This window comes from Muscardinus avellanarius (genome assembly GCF_963383645.1).
Source record: "Muscardinus avellanarius genome assembly, chromosome: 18".
Classification (NCBI taxonomy): domain Eukaryota; kingdom Metazoa; phylum Chordata; class Mammalia; order Rodentia; family Gliridae; genus Muscardinus; species Muscardinus avellanarius.
The window spans coordinates 3,077,882-3,099,565 of NC_137804.1; the positions used below are offsets into that span (position 1 = coordinate 3,077,882).

At 50.1% G+C, this 21,684-nt stretch overlaps 1 protein-coding gene across 1 annotated transcript in view; it reads left to right on the top strand.

Moving 5' to 3' along the window:
- Positions 1-11,561: 11,561 nt before the first annotated feature.
- ITGA9 (integrin subunit alpha 9) overlaps positions 11,562-21,684 on the top strand; it is a gene marked incomplete at both ends in the record, with an annotated part of 279,709 nt that continues 269,586 nt past the window's right edge. Inside the window, one exon of the mRNA XM_080715880.1 lies at positions 11,562-11,746. Coding sequence (XP_080572006.1) covers positions 11,562-11,746 — 185 coding nt within the window. The remainder of the gene's footprint in view (positions 11,747-21,684) is intronic.

Here is a 21,684-nt window from a genome sequence, read left to right on the forward strand (position 1 = left end):
GATAGGAAATAGAAAGTAAAGTAGAGCAGTGTGTCTAGACATGCTGGAGAGCCTGGAAATGGAACTCTGCCCCCTCTTCGACCCTGGCCCTTAAAAAAGCTTTCTTATTGGTGGTATCTTATTAGCGTTTCCAAGGCAACAGGCTAGTAACTTATTTCTAGGAGGCCAGGTGGTGCCTCTTTGTCTCTGGGCAGTGCCCTGAGTACCGGGGTCAATCATCTACCTTGCTTTGACCTCTATCGAACTGGGCTGTATTGGTCGCCCATCGGCTATGGGCGCTTTGAAGCAGCACTTGAAGTTCACCTTTGCAGATCTCAAAGCATAGGAGGGAAGCAGAGGGACGAGTTACCGCCAGTGTAGCTGTGTGTGATCTCTAAGAGCAAGGCATGAGGCTTTTGCTACCTTCATGGCTCTGAGATGCCAGGTCAATGTGATCTTAGGGTTTCTAATTGTCTCTGCAATTTTTAAGGCTAAAGGCTTTACTATGGGTAAACAAACAGTAGGACCAAGGGCAGAGAGAGGGGGCTCTCCAGTGTACCAGCTGATAAGTTGGGTCCTGCACTCGTGTGACTTTGTGTCATATGACCTGTGCAGGGCAAGGCAGGGGTCGAAACCCCCGTGAGAATTGGGCGTTCCCGGAGTAAACCCCCATCTTGTGAGATGCATACCTTGAAAAGGAGAGCCTGCCTCCTCTAGCTTGGGACAGGCGCGCGGGCCCCACGGTGCCTCGCCCTGATCCCCGGGAGAGCCGTGCCATTAAAACTTTACATGCCACGTGTACCGGACCTCTCGTGTTTTTCACACTCCGCCGTACTCACGTTATTTTTTATTTTACTCGCATATTTTTTATTTTACTTAACACCAGCTGCCGCCCCTCCCTGCCTGAGCGCTTGAATGGCACTCAGGCTCTGACTGCGTTTTACGTTTTTTTTGGAAATCAATTCCAGAGCAATTTTCTAGTACCAGCACAGGAACTATCAGGCAGGCTGTCTAGGTACTTCCCACAGAGTGTTTCCCATTCCAAATACACTCCAAGTTTCTCTTCAACATATTTGAAGTAGGAAAATAATCTCAGAGTGTCCCAATCTGGAATGTAATTTAGATAAAGCTCAAAGCCAAACGGGAGGAGAGCACAGCTCCCATCTCCCAGGTCTGTGTGGTCCATCTTCGTAAAACTAGTAAGGTGAAGCCTCCTGGACAGCAGATGGGATGAGTTGAAATGTCAGCTGTTTATGTTTTAAATGTCTGTGTGTGGGGGATTACTGGGGATTGAACCCAGGGCATTCTACCTCTAAGCTACATTACCAGTCAGTCCTCCTCCTCCCTCTCCTCCTCCTCCTCCCTCTCCTCCTCCTCCTCCTCCTCCCTCTCCTCCTCCTCCCTCTCCTCCTCCTCCTCCTCCTTTCAGACAGTCTTGTTAGGTTGCTGAGAACCTTGCTTCACTGCTGAGGCTGTCATCAAACCTGCAATCCTCCTGGCTCGGCCTCCCAAGTACTGGGATTATAGGTGTGTGCCACCACACCCAGTTTAAATGTCTTTTATTTTTATTTATTTTCTATTTCTTGTGGTATTGGGGTTGGAACCCAGGGGTATTCCAACTCTGAGCTGTACACCTAGCCCTATTTTATTCTTTTACTTGGAGACAGAGTCTCATTAAGTTGTGGAGGCTGGCCGTGAATATGCAATCCTCCTGTCTCTGCCTCCCAAGTACAAGCATGTGCCACCACGCCCGGCTTAAATGTCTTAAAATACAACTTCCAGCTGGCTGTAGTGGCTCATGCCTGTAACCCCAGTACTTGGGAGCCGGACACAGGAGGATTGCAGGTTTGAGGCCAGTCTCAGCAATTTAGCAAGACACCATTTCCAAATAAAAGATAAAAAGGGCTGGGCCTGCAGCCGGGAGGCAGAAGCCCCAGGATTCAGTCCCTAGTATGTATAATCTGTAATCTCAGATTACACCTGTGATCCCAGTTACTCAGGAAGGCTGAAACAGTAAAGGGTAGAAAGTTCTAGGTCAGCCTTAGCAATTTAGGGGGACCATGTCTCAGAATTTAAATAGTACTGGGGTGTGGTTCAGTGGTCGGCTCCTGGCCCTGCAGCCTGAGGCCCTGGGTGTTGATTTCCATTTCAGTCTTCCTCCAGACTGTTGGGTGAATACTATTGTTTCCAAGTCTGCACTGGAGGAATTAAACTTCCTAGGGTTCTCCTGGGTCTGGAGGTTACTTTGTGTGTTTATTTCCTGTGAACTTCTACTGGTGGCTAGGAGATAAAATTGTTTCCATTTCTGGAGAAGGAAATAGCCCAGATGAGGTGATGGGAGATCGGACTCCTCAGACTTGAGACTCAAAATACCATGACATCTTGACCACGTGGAAGTCATTCTTTTATTTGTGTGTGAGTGGGCATTTGTGCACACACGCGGCAACATCTTAAAATCTCCCCACGGTTAATTCTTGCAAACAGGGAGTGGGACCTTTAAGAATTCCGAAAGAAAGCAGGGGTGGGGTGGGGGTGGGATTTGGCCGTTGTGGAGCGACACCTGAGAAAGGGGAGGGGGCCGCAGGGCCGCTGCCTGATGATACCTGGTTTGGCTCACGACCCTCCTCTCCAGCCCTCCACAGGATACACCTGAAGTTACCGGAGCTTAAAGACTTGAACTATTTAAGTCAAGAAAAGTTCCAAGCTGGCCCGGCGTGGTGGCGCAAGCTTGTCATCCCAGCATTCGGGAGGCTGAGACCTAAGAATCGCGGTTCGCAGACAGCCTCAGCTACTTAGTGAGGCCCTCTGCAAATCAGTGAGAACTGGTTTCAAAATAAAGAAAAAATAGGGCAGGTGGTGTAGCTCGGAGGTCGAATGCCCCTGGGTTCCATCCCCAGACCCGCAAAAAAAAAAAAAAAAGCCACCTGTCAGGTGTGATGGTGTACACTGGTAATCCCAGTAATTTGGGAGGCCGAGACAAGAGGTTCACAGATTCAAGCCAGCCTCGGCAATTTAGTGAGACTGTCAGCCAGACCCTCTCTTTAAATAAGAAATAAAAACAGCCGGGCGCCGTGGTGCACGCTTGTAATCTCAGCACTGGGGAGGTTGAGACAGGAGGACAGCCTTTGGGTGGGGGATGTTTTTCTTCCTTCCTTTCTTCCTTTCTTTTTCTTCTTTTTTTTTTTTTTTTTGTAGTAGTGGGATGAAACACTCAGGGGCATTCTACTTCTGAGCTACACCCTCAGCCCTATTTTGTAACTCCTTATTTTGAAACAGGGTCTCTATAAGTTGCAAAGGGCTCACTAAGTAGCTGAGGCTATCCTCAAACCGCAATCCTCCTGTCTCAGCCTCCCAAATGCTGGGATTACAAGCGTGCTCTACCATGCCCGGCGTCTATTCTTTATTTTTGAGACAGGGTCTCACTGAGTTGCTGAGGGTGGCTTCGAACCTGTGATCTTCCTGTCTCAGCTTCCCAAATCCTGGGATTACAAGCATGTACCACCATACCCAGTTTAATCTTTAAATTGAGGTGAGAAATAGTTTTAAAGCTGGGCATTATGGTGTGTGGGTCTATTCTAACATCCGACGACTGTTACTAATGCAGTTTCACTAAATTTAGATCTCTGGAAAAAAGTTTGGAGCATGAAAACAGGTTGGAAATGTTGCGCCCAATAATAACAGTCGGACTTTTGGCCCGTGAAATACTTCAGTGGGAAAGCATTTGCTTAAATCTCTGCCTGCTGTTGTAGTTGAAGGTTTGGCAATAGTATTTGCCCTTCTCCTGAACTTTCTGGATTTCAAAACCATGTGGAAGTAGCGTTCGTCTTAGGTATGAAATATAAGGTCACGCAACTCTTAAAGAATTGACATCAAGGAGTGCTTTTGTTAAGTGCCAGCCATTTAGAGAATGCTGTTCTGCTGTGCGAATGGTCCTTTTTATTTCCCTCTCCTCCTTTGAAAATACCACGAGGAGCTATTTGGCTCTGTCTTCCACACCTCGGCCCATTGCCTCCCCGGCAAAGCCCCTTCGCAGGAAGTGAGTACCGCCCCTCCATGGAGGCCGAGGCTTGTCAGAGGGTCATCCTGGCTGTGCCTCCCCTGTCCTTCCTCAGCCTGGGAAGGTCAAGTTTTCTTCTCATTTAGAGAGCAGATGGCTTTGTGTCCTTCCTCCCTCCTTCTCTTTTCTTTTTCCTCCTCCTCCTCCTCCTCCTCCTCCTCCTTCTTCTTCTTTTCTCTCTCTCTCTCTCTCTCTCTCTCTCTCTCTCTCTCTCTCTCTGGTACTAGGAATTGAACCCAGGGGCATTCTACCTCTGAGCCCTGTTTTTTTATTTTTTATTTTGAAACAGGGTCTGGCTAAGTTACAGAGGGCTTTACTAAGTTGCTGGGGCTGGCTGTGAGCCTGTGATCCTCCTGTCTCGGTCTCCCAAGTCCTGGGATTACAGGTGCGCACCCCCACACCTGGTTCTGCTGGTTTATTTCTAATGGGCTTTCACTTTGGTTAGTGACTTCAGCTCTACGGAGCATCTTCATCCACTGCAGGCTCTCTGTAGACAATTTAAACAAAATAAAAAACTGATGATGATGATAGATAGATAGGCAGATAGATAGGTTAAACGATTACCTCAACTATAAACATGATTAACATTGCGGTAGACCTTCAGATTGTGTGTGTGTGTGTGTGTGTGTGTGTGTGTGTGTGTGTGTGTGGTACTAGGGATGGAACTCAGGGGCCTTCGACCTCCAGGCTATACTCCCAGATCTATTTTATATTTTATTTGGAAACAGGGTCTCACTAAGTTGCTGAGAGCCTCACTAAGTAGCTGAGGCTGGCTTTGAACCTGTATGATTCTTCTGTCTTAGCCTCCCAGGTACTGGGATTACAAGCGTGCGCCACCACACCCAGCTGATATTCAGATTTTGTTATATGCATGTGGATTATAGGTGCATGAAAATGTACGTATATCAGATCACATTGGGAACCTGAATTTCTTCTGCAGTTGTAGGTTAAAAACATGATTAGAGCCAGGAGTGGTGGCACATGCCTATAATCCCAGCACTTGGGAGGCTGAGACAGGAAGATTGCAGGTTTGAGGCTGGCCTCAGGAAATTATCAAGAGTGTTAGCAACTTAGTGAGACCCTGATTCAAAATAAGAAGTAAAATAGGCCTGGGCATGTAGCTCAGAGGTAGAATGTTCCTGACTTCAACCCCTAGTACCACAAGCAAAACAAAACAAAAATAAAATAAAACAAATTTTAAAAATCCAAAACGATTAAGTCTTTCATGACTTAAAAATTAGTTTTTTTTTTTTTTTTCTGGCAATATATGTGCTTAAGAATCTGGAACTTTTTCTTGGTACCAAACACTTAGCATTGCTGAATTAAATATAAAAGTAAATAATAGATGTCTTGGTTGGCAAGAAATAACTGTGTAGAGGCCAGGCATAATGAAAAAAATTCTGATTTGGAAGAAAAAGTGGTTGCTGAAGTCAGCCTTGGCCTTGGGTGTATCTGGATTGAAGTGCGTCTCACACAGGCAAGGGGACTCGAGTGGAGACCCCAAGCCAAGGTGAGCCCTTCAGGAAGGACGGCCTGCTCCACAGAGGGATTGCCAGAGGTCTTCCTTGCTGTGGCTCTTGGTGGAATAAAAGGAAAAAAAGAAAAAAAGGAAAAAGTAGCCCTTGAAACTACCATCACTTGTGGTATGATGTGTGTTTAGGAAAACAACAGAAGTCCCAAAGCCAGACGGGTCAAACTGGCTAATCAACAGCGTTCCTCACAATTGGCAGAAATAGACACAAGCTGTTTGTGGATGAACTAGTATTCTATTTTTTTTCTTTTGAGGTACTGGGACTGGAGGTGGAACCCAGGGACTTTTCTACCTCCGGGCTATACTCCCAGGCCTATTTTATATTTTATTTGGAAACAGGGTCTCACTAAGTTGCTGAGAGCCTCACTAAGTAGCTGAGGCTGGCTTTGAACCTGTGTGATCCTCCTGTCTCAGCCTCCAAACAGAGGGATTATAAGCGTGCGCCACCACGCCCAGCCTGAACTAGTATTCTAAACAAAGATGAAACTGCAAGGAACATGAACTCACTGCTAGAGATTACAGAATCCATAAGGAAGCGGGCCACCACGAGGGAGGATCAGCAGAAAGTGCTAGCTGGAGGGCTTTTGCCCACTTTATATAGACATTTGCAGACTTAGACACTAGAATGATCAGAAACAGTACGGGTTTATTTAAAGGTATTACGGGACATGTTAAAGGTGTGATTTAGGAGCAAGAGACTATCAAAGCTGATATTTTAAATAATTTAAATACTTTGCCAGGGGTGGCGCATGCTCGTAATCCCCTCACTTGGGAGGTGGAGACAGGAGGATCGCGCAGGTTCGAAGCCAGCCGCACTGGCTTAAGAGGCCCTGTTTCCAAAAATAAAAATGTATAAAATAGATCTGGGAGTGTATCCCGGAGGTAGAAGGGATTCCAGGAACCCCAGTACCACCACCAACAAAAAAAATTAAATACTTCAAAACTGGGCGTGCAGCTGGGCGTGGTGGCGCACGCTTGTCATCCCCGCGCTTGGGAGGCAGAGACAGGAGGATCGCGCAGGTTCGAAGCCAGCTGTGCTGGCGTAAGAGACCCTGTTTCAAGATATAAAAATAGGTCTGGGAGTGTAGCCCAGAGGTAGAAGGGTTTCCAGGAACCCCAGTACCACCAAAAAAAAAAAAAAAAAAAAGCTGGGTGTGGTGGTGCACACTTGTAATCCTAGTACTTGGGAGGCTGAGACAGGAAGGATCACAGGTTCTCAACCAGCCTCAGCCACTTAGTGGGCCCCTGTTTCAAAATAAAGAATGAAAAGTGTGCTGGGGTGTTGCTCAGAGGTAGAATGCCTCTGGGTCCATCCCTAGTACCGCCCCCAAAATATTTTTTTTCAATATACTTTTAAAATACTTTTTTGGTGTTTTTAAAAGCTTTCATTGGTCCACTGTAACTGTACAACACAGTGAGATTCAAAGTGGCATACTCCTACGTGCACACAGTGCTGCTCTCTGCATCCCTCCAGCCCCTCCCCCTCCCTCTCCATACGTGTTGGTGATTCGGGTACTGACACCTTCATGGGTAAACAGAACATTATCCAAACGGCTCCCTTCAGTGAGCCTCCTCCCATCCCAACCCACGGCTCTGGTTTTCTCTCCTCATTTGACTGGAGTCCCCTTTCTTTCACAGTTTCATTCTAGCTTCCACGTGAGAGAAAAAACAAGGTCGTTTTGTTGTTTTGGTGCTGGGGGTGGAGCCCAGGGGCACTCCACTTCTGAGTTGCATCCCCAGCCCTATGTCATTTTTTATCTTATTTATTTATTTATTTATTGGTGGTACTAGAGGTGGAACCCAGAGGCTTTCTGCCTGCCGTCTATACTCCCAGGCCTATTTTTAAAATTTTTTTGGAAGCAGGGACTCACTAAGTTGCTGAGAGCCTCACTAAGTAGCTGAGGCTGGCTTCGAAGCTGTGCGATCCTCCTGTCTCAGCCTCCCAGGCACAGGGATTACAAGCGTGCAACACCACGCCCGGCTTCATTTTTTATTTTGAAATGGGGTCTTACTAAGTTGCGGAGGACCTTCCTAACGAATTGCCGAGGCTGGCCGCAAAGCTGTGTTCCTCCTGTCTCAGCCTCCCAAGTCCTGGGATTACAGGTGTGAGCCACCACACTTGGTGGCGGAGTTGTTTTCAAGGTTTATGAAAAACCAAGTTTGTACCAGTATTGGGAAGAGGCTTCAAAATGTATTAATGTACCAGTATTGGAAAAGATTTTCAGTTTTTCAAATATAAAGAAGCCAGGAGCTTCAGAAAAAGAAGCTGCAGGATTCCAGGGACCAAGGGAATTTAGCAAGATAACAGAGATAGTTCCAGGGCCTTTTCCATTATAAAGATAAGAGTTCCCAAGGAAGCAGAAGGATGCCATGAACCCTCAGGAGATCCCAGACTTCCATAATCATGGGAGGAGGCCGGAAGCCTTCAAGAAAGACCAGGATCCGATGATCAAATAACACACTTGGGGGTCAGTACTAGAAACAGGACAGACTGGCAGGAAGGAATGCCCCCAAATCAAAAGGGCGGGCCCTAGACGGGACAGGTCTCGTTGAGGACTGACTATAAAATACTCCGTACCCAGGAATTATCGGTGATTTTGTTCGAAGCACCCCCTCATGTTACATGAGGCTGTAACTATCTTCTGTATTTCTCTTTTTAATAAACTCCTTTAAATCTTCAGCAAGAGTTCAGGCTATTGCATATCTATCCTGAGCTCAGGACGAGAACCTGCGGTTTTATGGGAATAGTCTTGGGGAGCCTGACAAAGGCCCCCAGGGACAGTTTCCCAAACCACAACGGTCCAGAAACCGTGACGACGTTTCGTTCTGCCCCTAATCATTTTACTGTTTCTTTCTGCAGTGGGGCTGAGAGGAGCTCCAACTTCAAAACTATTAGTCCTGCTCTGTTTTGTGAGAAGTCAAGTTTGCCTAGGGAAACTGAGGCAGGCTTTAGAAAGGTGAGTGATAGGTGAATTGCTAGTGTGTGCCTCTTAATGTGTACCCAGTGTGGTCAACACAAAACCTTCAGATTAGTTTTATCCTTATTTTGGTGCTGGGATTAAATCCAGGAGCATTCTACCACATCCCAGGCCATTTAATTTTGTATTATGAGACAGGGTCTCACTAAGTTGCCAGCCTTAGTTTCAAACTTGTGATCCTCTGGCTTCAACCTTCCCCCCCAAAACTATTACGGGTGTGTGAGCCACCATGCCTGGCCAGATTTATTATTATTATTATTATTATTATTATTATTATTAATAGTAGTGGTGGTGGTGGTGGTGGTCGTGCTAGAGATTGAACTCAGAGGTGTTATACCTCTGAACTATACCCTCAGCCCTTTTTATTGATTTACTTTTTGTGTGTGTGTAGTACTGGGAATGGAACCCAGGGGCTTTCTACCGCTGGGCTACACTCCCAGACCTATTTTCTATTTATTTGGAAACAAAGGTCTCACTAAATTGCTGAGGCTGGCTTTGAACCTGCACAATTCTCCTGTCTCAGCCTCCTGGGTACTGGGATTACAAGTATGCACCACCATGCCCGGTTTACTTTTTATTATTATTATTATTATTATTATTATTATTATTATTATTATTACTGGGGTTCCTGGAAACCCACCTCTGGGCTACACTCCCAGACCTATTTTTATACTTTAAAAAAAAAATTTGGAAACAGGGTCTCTTAAGCCAGCGCAGCTGCCTTCAAACCTGCTCAATCCTCCTGTCTCTGTCTCCCAAGCACGGGGATTACAAGCGTGTGCCACCATGCCCAGCTTACTTTTTATTTTGAAACAGGGTCTTACTAAATTGCTGAGAGCCTCACTAAATTGCTGAGGCTGGCCTGGAACCTGCCATCCTCCTGTCTCAGCCTCCTGAGCAGCTGGGATTACAGGTATGCACCACCACGCCCGACAAGATTAATCCTTGAAGGGAAAGAATAAAAGAAGAGGGAGTACTGGAGTATCCGTTCCTTTGGGAAGCTGGATATAAGGTGCAGTTTTTCAAAAGGCGCAGTCCCAGGAAGGAAGCCTGCATTTTGTATGGGCAGGTTTGAAATAGAATCCCTGTTCACCCCCTTGCCAGCCAGCCTGGAGAAAGAAAGGCTTATTCTGGCAATTTGGAAATTGAGCTCATCCCTGATGTCAGATTATATGAATAACTAATAGATGTTCAAAGTTTTACAGTTAAAAAATGCTGTCCCAAGCAGCCCATCCATAGACATATTGGTTTATTAGTTTCCTTGGTTCATTGATTTACAACATACACAGCCGGTCAGACCTGGGGTTTAAATCCTCTTCGTCTCATCCCAAATCCTGTGTCGTCCTAGGTGCTACATGTCCAGGATCACAGGGCAGAATGTATAAGGACAGGGACCCCCAAACCTGGTCTCCTAACACATCTCCCGAGATCACAGGGCAGAATGCATAAGGACAGGGACCCCCAAACCTGGTCTCTTAACACATCCCCCGAGAGAAGTTTGAAATGTGGTTTCCCAAGCCTCGCCCTTAGGGATTCTGACTCAGAGTAGTATTTGTGAATCTATTTATTTTTGTTTGTTTTTGTAGTACTGGGGGCTTTCTACCTCTTGGTTACACTCCCTGAATCTATATATTTTTGTTTGTTTTTGTGATACTGGGGGTGGAACCCAGGGGCTTTCTACCTCCGGGCTACACTCCCAGACCTTTTTTTTTTTTTTTTTTTTGTATTTTATTTGGAAACAAGGCCTCACTAAGTTGCTGAGAGCCTCAGTAAGTAACCGAGGCTGGTTTTGAACCTGTGTGATCCTCCTGTTTCAGCCTCCCACGCGTTGGGATTACAAGCGTGCGCCACCATGCCCGGCTTAATCTATATTTTTAAATGATTGTCTGAGAGTCTGATGTACAGTCAGGTTTGGGAACCAAATACCTATCTGCGTGGCTACATTCCTAGAGACGCAGAGTGATGTTGGCAGGGGCTGGGGAGCGAGGGCCGAGGCCTGGCTGTACTGGGTGTGGGGCTCAGGCCTCCTGTATCCCAAGCCCCAGCAGGTGGCCCTCTGGGCTACACCCCAGCCCAGCAGTTAGTGTTTAGTGGGTACAGCTTGTTTTGCCAGGTGAAAAGGCTTCTGAGCCCGCCCCGGGTGCTGTTTGCGCAACATCAACACATTGTCAAGACCATTGGTGTCAGGTTAACTGTGTTCCACCTGCCCGCGTGCATGCCTACGCCACTGCCCCAGCCCAGCAGCTCCGGCCCCTGGGTGAGGCCTGAGGACCTGCGCTTGGGGCAAGTCCTCAAGATGAGGCCGGGGCTGTGGAGTCTGGAGCAGTGTGCCTTTGGGTTTACTTGTTGATTTTATTTTTATTTGATTTTTTTTTTGTGGTACTAGGGGTGGAACCCGGGGGCATTCTACCTCTGAGCTACACCCCCAGCCCTATTTTATATTCTTTATTTCTCCTTCCTTCCTCTGAGATACACCCCACCCCTACTTTATATTTTTCTCTTTCCTTTCCTTTTCTTTTCTTTCATTTTTTTTGCGATACTGGGGATGGAACCCAGGGTCATTCTACCTCTAAGCTACACCCCGGCCCTATTTTATATTCTTTCTTTTTTTTTTTTTTTTTTGCAGTAATGGGGATGGAACCCAGGGGCACTCTACCTCCGAGCAACACCCCCAGCCCTATATTTTACTCTTTATTTTTGAAACAGGGTCTCCCTGAGTTGCAAAGGGCCTCGCTAAATCCTCGCTACCGGCCCCAGCCAGTTCATCCCGAGCGCCTGCTGTCGATCGGCAGGGGGCGCCGCGTCCCCGCCTGGCCCCTCGCCCTCCGCCCGGCCGCCCACCCCGCGGGCGCGCCTCTCTCTGGGCAGAGCAGCCCGCCCGGCTCCGGCCCGCGCAGACCGCGCAGCCGGCCGCGATCGCCGCTCCCCGGGCTCTCGGCCCTGCCCAGCGCCCCGGGGCCGTCCGCCCGCGTCCGGCCGGGCATCCGCGGCGCCTGCTCGGGCTCAGGCCTTGGGGATGGGCGGCCCGGCGGCGCGCAGGGGTGCCGGGGGGCTCCGCGCGCTGCTGCTGGCGCTGCTGGCCGCGGGGACCCCCGCCGGCGCCTACAACCTGGACCCGCAGCGCCCCGTGCGCTTCCAGGGCCCCGCCGGCTCCTTCTTCGGCTACGCGGTGCTGGAGCACTTCCACGACCACACGCGCTGGTGAGTGCCCGGCCCGAGGGGAACGTGTAGAGGTCTGGGCTCCGCTGCGGGATCCCGGCCCCGGCCCCGCCGACGTCCGGGGGGCGCCTCCCCGGGGACCCCGGCCCGGCCGCCAAGCCCAGGAACCTGGCGGGGCCGCCGCCGAGCATCCCCAAGCCCGCAGGACCCCCAGGGGACCTCAGGACAGCGCTCGGGTCAGTTTCCAGGTCTCAGCGAGCAGCGTAGCCCAGCCGGACATGCTAAGGCTGCGCGGCGAGGGCGCGGTGGGTTAGAAGTGCGGGGTACCCCCGGCGAGGCCCCTGGACCCAGAGGACAGAGAAGGACAAAGGTCCCCTGTCCCCCCAGGGATAAAGGCAAAGTGGTTCGGGGCATCCTGAACCTCAGTCCACAGGTGTCATCCCGCCTAGACCTCTTGGGATTGGAACTTGATTCTTTGAAGCCAAGGTGTCCAGAGCTGGGGTCTGAGGAAACCGTGGGTTGGGGGCCCTCGCTTTTTAGCAGTTAAGTTCAGAGCTTCGGCGCTCAGCCTCCTGGGGGGAGCGCGAAGAGGACGTTGGTGCGCTCCGTGACAGCTTCTAAGAGGAAGGGGAAGGCCACTGTGTGACTTGTACATCCAGGGAGTTGGGCTGCGGGACTCTCTCCCTCCCGCTTTCTGGATGTCTCCAGGTGATAGCTAGTTCAGGATTGTATTGTTGGACCACCAGCATGAGCATCCTTGGGGGTGGCGGGCTGGCACATGGGACCCGCGATGGTTGTGTTCTTGGCGCTAACTGTGCGGAGGAGATGCCTCTCTGCATTGGACAGAGGCTGCTGGACAAGGGTGTTTTGTGGATGGGCGTCCTCAAAGGTTCCTGCTAGAGGGAACTCCCGGGCTGCCGGCTCACTCACAATGGTGGGTTTAGGAGAGCCGCCTCCCACAGAAGGAGCCTCGAAAGTGCTCCGCCAGCATCCTGAACACCCTTCCTGTGTTTTCCAGACCCCAGGACCACCGTGGGCTTTGCATTTGGTGCAGAGTGTAGCCTGGCAGAACTAGCTGCAGAAAACATCCCAGAGTCCCATGCAGTGTGACCTTGGCACTTGGGGAGGGCCGTCAAAAATAGAAGGGCGGCTCTGGGTAGGGGCCGCTGAGCGAGGGCATCATCATCGTGTGGCATCGGCAAACCGTGGGTGCTGGTGTCCCCTGCAGCTCCCCTGTGGCTAAGGGAAAGGTGCCACCTCTCCGTCCCCTGGGTTTGGATGGGCCCACGTTCAAAGCCTCCCTAGCTGGTAGCAACCAGGTAGAGTCAAGAACAGATGTGCTACGGAAAACGTGTCCAGTCGCTTTAAGAAGGGATAAAGGGGAGCTGTGTGTTGGGAATAGATGGCCAAGTACAGGAAAAGAAAGGCTGGCTTTGAACTTGGCACCCAGGGTAAATTGTAGGGAGGAACTGGACGGTGATGCCGGGCTTAGGGCCTTCTTGCTAGAGACAGGACGGCTATTTCTAGGGTCCAGGAGAAGCTCTGCAGCTGGGCGCTGGCCTCAGAAATGGCCTCTGCTGGCCTGGTGCTCCCTGGGCTGCTTTCTGTATTGGGGCACTTGCCCTTGTAATTTCTTGGGGACCCATTAAAACTGTCCCCTCCATTTGGCCTTAGTTTATGTTTGTGTATATATATATATGTGTGTGTGTGTGTGTGTATGTGTGTGTGTGTGTTATATATACACACACACATACATACATACATAAATATATATATATTCAAAAATATATTTTTTTCTAGGGGCGGAAGCCAGGGGCATTCTACCTCCAAGCAATACCCACAGCCCTATTTTTTATTCTTTATTTTGAAAAATGGTCTCACCGAGTGGCAAAGGGCCTCACTAAATAGCTGAGGCTGTCCGCGAACCTCGATCCTCCTGTCTCAGCCTTCCGAATGCTGGGATTTAAGCGTGTGCCACCACGCCCAGCTGACCCTGAATATATCTTTTGCTGATTATGTTACACAGTGTTGGTGCTGTGGTCTTCGGAGCATGAGGCTTCCAGCATCTCTTTTTCCCAAAGGCCAGACCTACCATGAGGTTAATGTAAGTCTAAGCCGAAGGCCTCTTTCATGCACCATGGGCTTGTATCTAATTTTATCCCCTTAATTTTGTAATAGTTTTCTTGGTGGTCACTCTAAATAAGATTCAGATCTTGTGAAGTCTACATGTATCCCAGGTTTCGACTTTCAACTTGGGTTGGTTGATTGACTTAGTGATTGGTTGTTGGTTTCTTACTTCTGGGAAAACCCTAAGGCCTGGACCTTCTCACCAAGAGCATCTAGGTTGTTTCCAATTATTCACGATTATAAACAAGAGCAGGGTAAACATCCTTGTCACTAAGTCCTTGCGGACATCCTTAATTATTTCCTTTGAATCAATCCCTGGGCTTAGAATTGCTGTGTCAGAGGGGATGGCAGAGTTAAGGCATTCTCTGTATGCTGGAGTGAAGCTGAAGGGTGTGTACTATATGGACACGCTTTAACACAAGTAGTTTAGCAGAAGGCTGCTCCGGTGTCTTTAAAGAGCCACAAAAGGGGAAAGTAGCATTTTTGCTAACGAGCGAGGACACCTGTCAATGAACCCTTGCATCTTGTATGTTCTGGAAGAGATTTCACCTTAGCTTGTTCACTGAGCATCACGTGACTTAGGTGTTGGCTTTATGCCAGGGAACCTCCCGATTTGCAGGAGAAAGGATGCTATGTCTCCGGGTAGGGAATGTGCTGGGAGAGACCGGGGAAGTCCAGACACCAGGTGATGGAGCTGAGGGTTCCCGGGTTGTGGTGGTTGGCTTTCTGTTACTGTCACCAACACCTGAGACAGCTCAACCTAAAAAGAGGAAAGGTTTATTTGGGCTCACTATTTTGGAGGTTTCGGCTTTTAGTCCAGGTTAAAAAAAATATAGGCCCCTTGATTTTGGGTCTATTATCCCTCACAGAGGCACATCCCCACTCTCCTGCTAGGCCCCGCCTCTTAGTTCCCACCACCTCCCAGTAGCTTTGAAGCTGGGGAAACCAGGCTTTAACAAATGGGCCTTTGGGGGACATTCCCATCCAAACCGTGGCACATCTGAGGCCCCAGGTGCACGTCACAGAACACCTGGGTGGGCCGTCTGCAGAGCTAGCGCTACTCTCGTCCTGCAACTGAGCACTTCTACCAAGGCTTTTGCAAACCGAAATTGTCACTGACCAGAGGGTCCTAGATACCTGTGTAGAAAAGGGGCGGCTTTTCTTTTCTTTTTTTTTATTTTTTATTTCTTTTTTATTTTTTGGTGGTACTGGGGTTCCTGGAAGCCCTTGTACCTCTGGGCTACATTCCCAGACCTATTTTATACTTTTTAATTTTTGGAAACAGGGTCTCTTAAGCCAGCGGGGCTGACTTCGAACCAGCGTGATCCTCCTGTCTCCGCCTCCCAAGCGTGGGGATTACAAGCATGCACCACCATGCCCGGCATTCTTTTCTGAACCCTGGTACCAAGTCCAGATCTGATAGCCATGTCACACCTAGAACAGAGCCCCAGACCCAGCTTTTATCAAAGAACTCATTGGAAAGTTCCTCTGTCCCCAGGCCTGGGCAGGGAGAATTGTCCTTATGGGAGACTGGACTATCTGATGACCTCTGTATCAGTTCAAATGCAATCATTCAATTGACTATTTCCTTGTGGGTTTTTTTTTTTTTTTTTTTGCAGTACTGGGGATGGAACCCAAGCACATTCTATCTCCTAGCTAAATCCTCAGACCTACTTTTTATTCTTTATTTTGAAACAGGGTCCCACTAAGTTGCAGAGGACCTCACTAAGTAGCTGAGGCTGGCCACGAACCTGTGATCCTCCTGTCTCAGCCTCCCAAGTCCTGGGATTACAAACATGCACCTCCACGCCCGGATGAACCTCCTTTTCCTAATGGTACTTAGAGGGTGCCTGCCCAGCTAGAGGTCTCCTGTATCCCCTGCCCCCGTGTCTTCTGGCGGTCTTTGAAAGACAGCAGTAGGTGCCAGGGGACATGGACAAAGCCGATTTTTGTCCCCTTCCTTGGGCAGTTCCTCAGCTGCAGAGCTGACAATTGTAACACTCTGTGATATTAATAAATGCGGCCAGGCTGGTGTGCCCCTATTCCCTCCCCACCCGCGGGATGATTGGGTGCGCTGGCTTCCCACCCTCTCTCTTGGGGTGCGCCAGGACGGCTGCGCTCAGACACAGAACAAGCTCTTGGAAATGGAAGTCGCCTAAATGTTTTGCTTGGTGAAGGTTGTCGGAGCACTGTGCGGTGCAGAGAAGGAGCATCTGAGAGCCGAGGAGGAGGAGGAGGAGGAGGAGGAGGAGGAGGAAGAGGAGGAGGAGGAGGAGGAGGAGGAGGCGGTGGCGGCGGCGGCGGCGGCGGCGGCGGCGGCGTCCACAACTAGCCGTGCCTCCGCCAGCCAGATGTATCACTACCTAAATGAAAAGGAACAAGCCAGGCATGGTGGCGCACGCTTGTAATCCCAGCATTCGGGAGGCTGAGACAGGAGGATCGCAGGTTCGCAGACAGCCTCAGCTACTTAGGTCTTTTGCAACTGAGTGAGACCCTGTTTCAAAATAAAGAATAAGAAAATAGGGCTGGGAGTGTAGCTCGGACATAGAATGGCCCTGGGTTCCATCCCCAGTACTGAAAAAAAAAAAGGAAGCACAGTTTAGGATTGAGTTATCAGTCGGACGTCACACATGGCTAAGTGGCTGTTCTACTGGGCAGCCACAGAGTGTGTCATCCACACAAGGGCCCGCTGGACAGTGGGTTTGCAGATTCCCAAAGCCGGCAACACCGCTCCCGGTGGGGTCGGACTGATCCAGGGGGAGGTAGTAGCCTCGGGTGCGATGGTCCTTATGGTAGTATTGGACCATATGACGACATTTGTATCAGTTTGGCTGCAACCATGCAATTAACTCAATTTCCTTTTTTTTGTTTGTTTTTGTGGTACTGGGGATGGAAGCCAGCAACATTCTACCTCTGAGCTACACCCCCAGCCCTATATCTTATTCTTGATTTTGAAACAGGGTCTCACTGAGTTGCAAAGGGCCTCACTAAGGAGCAGAAGTTGTCCGTGATCCTTCTGTCTCAGCTGGCTACAGATGTGCAATCCTCCTTTCTCATCCTCCCAAGTACTGGGATTACCGGTGTGCACCACCATGCCCAGCAAAAATTATTATTTTCCTGAAAAGGAGGCAGTAAGCCAATAAGTTTAGAATCTCTGGTTGGAGTAGTGACTTAAGTCTTAAAAGGCTGGAGAAGGATGAAAAAGAAATTAAAAAGAACTGTCGTCATATTTGAGTATTAAAACCCAAGGGGTGCTTAAATCTAAAAATTATGGGCCAGTGAAGAGGCTGAATTACCTTTGCATCACACGTTGCAAAGCCTGTTGTGTGGTGAGGGGTCAGGATTCAATCCACCCGCACATATGATGGGTAAGAACATTGTGGGGTTTGAGTCCCTTGTCTTGGGCCAAATCTAAGACCCATTATTGGCTTGGCAGATCCTGGGGCAGGCAGTGGTCTTTCAGGGTGTTCAGGAGGAAAGACTCGGGGAATCTGGAATTATGTCCCCGACTTTGCCAGCTGTCGAAGTACCCAGAAATGATGGTGGCCTCCTGACCTCCCTGGGGACTCTTTGCCTGGATTCTTTGGTCCCTTGCTGGCCCCGGGGGGTAGGTGTGGCTCCTTGTATCCATCCCTAGGGTACTGTCTGGAAGCTGGATTCTCGGACCTCCTTCCTGGCGCCCACTGGCCCTGAAGACCCTGCTTTCTCGAGCTCTGGACCAGGGACAACTTCTATTTGAGGCTTAGTTCTCAGGGGTCTGAGAGGTGAGGGTGCTGTTTCCTGAGCTAGTGCTGAATGCAGGCGGGGCAGAGGCATTCTGTCACTGAGCCTCCAGGTCAGACAGACACACAGCCCTCTGAGCCTGAGAGCGTGAGAGTGTGAAGGCCTTTCTGCCAGCTCCGATTCCTGGGTGACACACTGCCCTTCAGGGTACGGTTTCCTTCTGGTAACATCTGTTATTTGTCTAGGGGAAGTCATTATTTTCAAGTTTATTAAAAGCAGCCGTGTTGGTGCATGCCTGAAATCCCAGTACTTGGGAGGCTGAGACAGGAGGATTTCAGGTTTGAGGGCAGCCTCAGCAGCTTAGAGTCTCAGCAACTTAGACCCTATTTTAAAATAAGATTGTAGCCCAGAGATGAAGACTGCTGTGTTCAATCCTCAGTACCGTAAGATAAAAAAAGGGGGGGGGCAGCCACAGTGTTCTCTGAAATAACTTATTTTTGAAAGAGATGCATGTAACTTTAAAAGTCACAATTCTGTTGGATAGTATTTTCTGGGTGTCTGCAAGAGGTAGGGTGCTTTTGAAGGCAGAATGCTCATCAGCTAAGTCCTGGGTTCCAGCTTGCCTGTTGGGGGGGGGGGGCGGCGAGGCATCCAGAGTTGCGCCCGGCCTGAGGGACCCATGTGCGTTTACTGGGGGTCTAGTGTCAGTTTGCATCTTCATGAAACAGATGCTGAGACAGACAGGGGTGCTGGGTGGGGAGAAGGGTTTTGAGAGGGAGAGGAAGAAGCCACAGCGGGAACGAAGGGCCTCAGGTTGCTAAGCGGGTCTGGCTAAAGTCTCCGTCGGCTCAATGGGGACCTTTGGGTGTGGTGGCGATGCTCCGTGGGGGCCAGCCCGCATGAGGTGGCGCTCACCTGCAAGGCCGCCTGAGCCCCTCATGGTCAGGGAGGTGACTGTGGCTCTGGGCTTGCCCTGCGGCTGGGCGTCATCTGTGTCCACACTCACCCCACTGTGGGCAGCCTGTGGACAGTGAGGGTTGATGGTGGGCAGTGTTCCAGAACCTGAATCCAGAACCATCGCACCGCCAGCTTCCCAACATCAGAAGCCACAGGCCTTCACGGAGCCACCGAGCTCTCCAAGCTGCAAAGTCTTTGACCCCAGTGGACTTGGTGGCCAAGCAAAGCAGGAGAAATTGTTTAATCCCCGCCCTCCCTCTTGCCAGAGGGAGTCTTAGGCAGAAAAAGTGAGTCCAAGATTGGGAGCAAAGGCTCACCTGGTCTCTGATGTCTGCTTCATAGGAGAAGAAAAAGGACTGCTGTTGTGAGTTTTAATTATTATTATTATTTTTTTGAGTCCTGGGATGGAACCCAGGGGCTTTCCACCTCTGAGCTATACCCCCAGCCCTATTTTTTTTATTATTTATTTTGAAGAAAGTTCTCACTAAATTGCAAAGGGCCTCACTAAGTAGGTGAGGCTGGCCACAAACCTGCACTCCTCTTGTTTCAGCCTCCCAATACTGGGATTACTAGCATGCACCACCACCCCTCGCTACACGTGGTCTCTTGAAGCCCAAGTCCAGAAGCCAAACCATGCCTCTCTTCCGCATTCCCTTGTCCCCTCTCTCTGGAGCGAAGGGCTCCATGTGGTCAGAGGTGGCTCTCGGGCACCAGCGCGACCTCTGCCCACACCCCGGGCACTCTGTGTCCAGGGAAGGCGGTGGTGTGGTTCCGGGGTTTCTCCGTGGTGGACGCACAGTGATTGAATTCAACTCATGGAATGTGAGTTTCAGGGGAAGCCCTGGCTTTGGGATCTAATACACCAAGGCAAACCTAGTGGCTTTTAGGTTTGCAAGCCCCAGTTGCTGCCCTCGGTCTGGCTGTGACTTGGCCCTGTGGATGGCTGTCTGTGGCATCTGCTGACAGAGGGAGCCTTAGACACTGCCAGCATCCCTCCCAGGGATGGCGGAGGCTCAGCCCTTCTCTGCCACCTGCTCCCCGAGAATTGACCTGCAGATTTCTTGGAGGAGCTCGGAGCAGGGTAGGTGCTGGGATGGCGCCTCTGCAGCCCACTGGACCAACCCCGGGGAAACCAAGGAAGCCCCTATAGGGGGTACTTAAACTGCCCTGCCTGAAGGGCATTTGGGGGCCCTGGAAGAAGCATACTCCGTGGTTGGGGACACAGTGGGCTCAGGTCTCAACTCTGCCAAGGAGCAGTGGTGTAGCCTGTGTCTCCACATAAGAAGCCACCTGTTAGGATCTCCTCGTGCAAGAGAAGAGACTCAAGGCACGTGAGTGGGCCACGTTTCCAAGGATGCTTGTGAACTCCTTAACAGGGGCTGGCCTTAGCCGGGAGTGGTGATCGCACGTGTAATCCCAGTACTTGGGAGGCTGAGACAGGAGAATCACAGGTTCAGGGCCAGCCTCAGGAACTTAGACACTCTGCAACATAGATCCTGCTTCAAAATAATAAGCTGGGCGGGGTAGCCCACGCTTGTAATCCCAGTTCTCTGGGGGCTGAGACAGGAGGATTGCAAGTTTGCAGCCAGCCTCAGCTACTTAGGCCCTCCACAACTCAGTGAGACCCTGTTTTAAAATAAGGAATAAAAATAGGGCTGAGGATATAACTTAGAGGTAGAATGTCCCTGGGTTCAACTCCCAGTAAAACACACACACACACACACACACACACACACACACACACACTAAAAAATAGGGCTGGGGATGTAGCTTGGAGGTAGAATGTCCCTGCGTTCAATCTCTAGTACTGCCCCCCCCCAAAAAAAAAAGGTCTGGGGGTGTATCTCAAAAGTAGAATGCTCTGGAGTTTAATCCCCAGAATCCAAAATATAAGGGGGGAAGCTGACCTCTGCTCCTGATGCAGGCAGCATCAGGATATGAAAGCAAGGTACAGTTTACCTCTTGGGTTCCTGGAGCCTGAGGGGCAGAGACAGGCTTCCTTTCCTTTCTCTCCCCGGTCTGTCTTGTGATTGGATGGTGCTTCAGAATCCATGTTCTAGCCAGGCGTGGTGGCGCACGCTTGTAATCCCTGCGTTTGGGAGGTGGAGACAGGAGGATCACGCAGGTTTGAAGCCAACCGTGCTGGCTTAAGAGACCCTGTTTCCAAATAAAAGTATAAAATAGGTCTGGGAATGTAGCCTGGAGGTTAGAAGGGTTTCCAGGAACCCCAGTACCACACACACACACAAACAAAACAAAACAAAACAAAAACCATGTTCTAATCTTAGAGCTGCCAACGGAGCCTTGCTCGGGCTTTCCCAGGCAGGCCACATGTGTGAGCTGCTGGCCACAGAGAGGGCACTGGCACCTGTTCATTCCCTCCTCTCTCTGCTGATGTGGGCGGGTAGGACCCTGAGCAGGTGACACGCTCTCTGTGGGGGAATGTGGCAGCTGTGGGCCCGGGCAGGTTCCGGGATGACCTTTGGTCACCTGGTGCCCATCTGTGAAGGGTGAGGCTGTGAGTACCTTCCAAAGACTAAATTCCAGTCTGTGCATAGCGAGCCTTGCCCAGCCCTGCACGCTGAGTGCCTGCTGCATGCTGGGGCCCTCACCTAGAGAGCCAGAGGCCATAAGAGGACTCTAACATGTCTTTGAAGGTTGCGGCCTTTTTAACTGGAGGTGAGATTAGGAGGAGAGCCTGCTACTCAAGGCAGTCGCCTGGCCCCAAAGCAACCTGCTACTTGTGATCACTTTAAGTGGTAACGTTGGGCATAGACTACAAATTGCCCGGTTAGCATTCACATTCCAATGTAGCCATCTAGACTGGCCTGGGACTCTACGTTTTTATCAAACCCAGCGTTCTCCAGGCTGCTGGTCTGCAGAAGTGGAAGCCAGGCGAGGTAGCGCATGCCTGTAATCCCAGGACTTGGGTGGCTGAGACAGGAGGATCACAGGTTCGAAGCCAGCCCCAGCTACTGAGATTCTCAGCAACCTAGTGAGACCCTTTTCAAAAGCAAAAAATAGAAAAGTGGTTGGGGGTATAGCTTAAAGGTAAAATGCCTCTGGGTTCAAACTCCAGTTTCCCCCCACAAAAGACAGCCAGCTTAGGGGAGACCCCGCTTGCTGGTTTGTTGATAGGCGTCTATTGCAGGGGAGACCAGGTCCTTTGATAT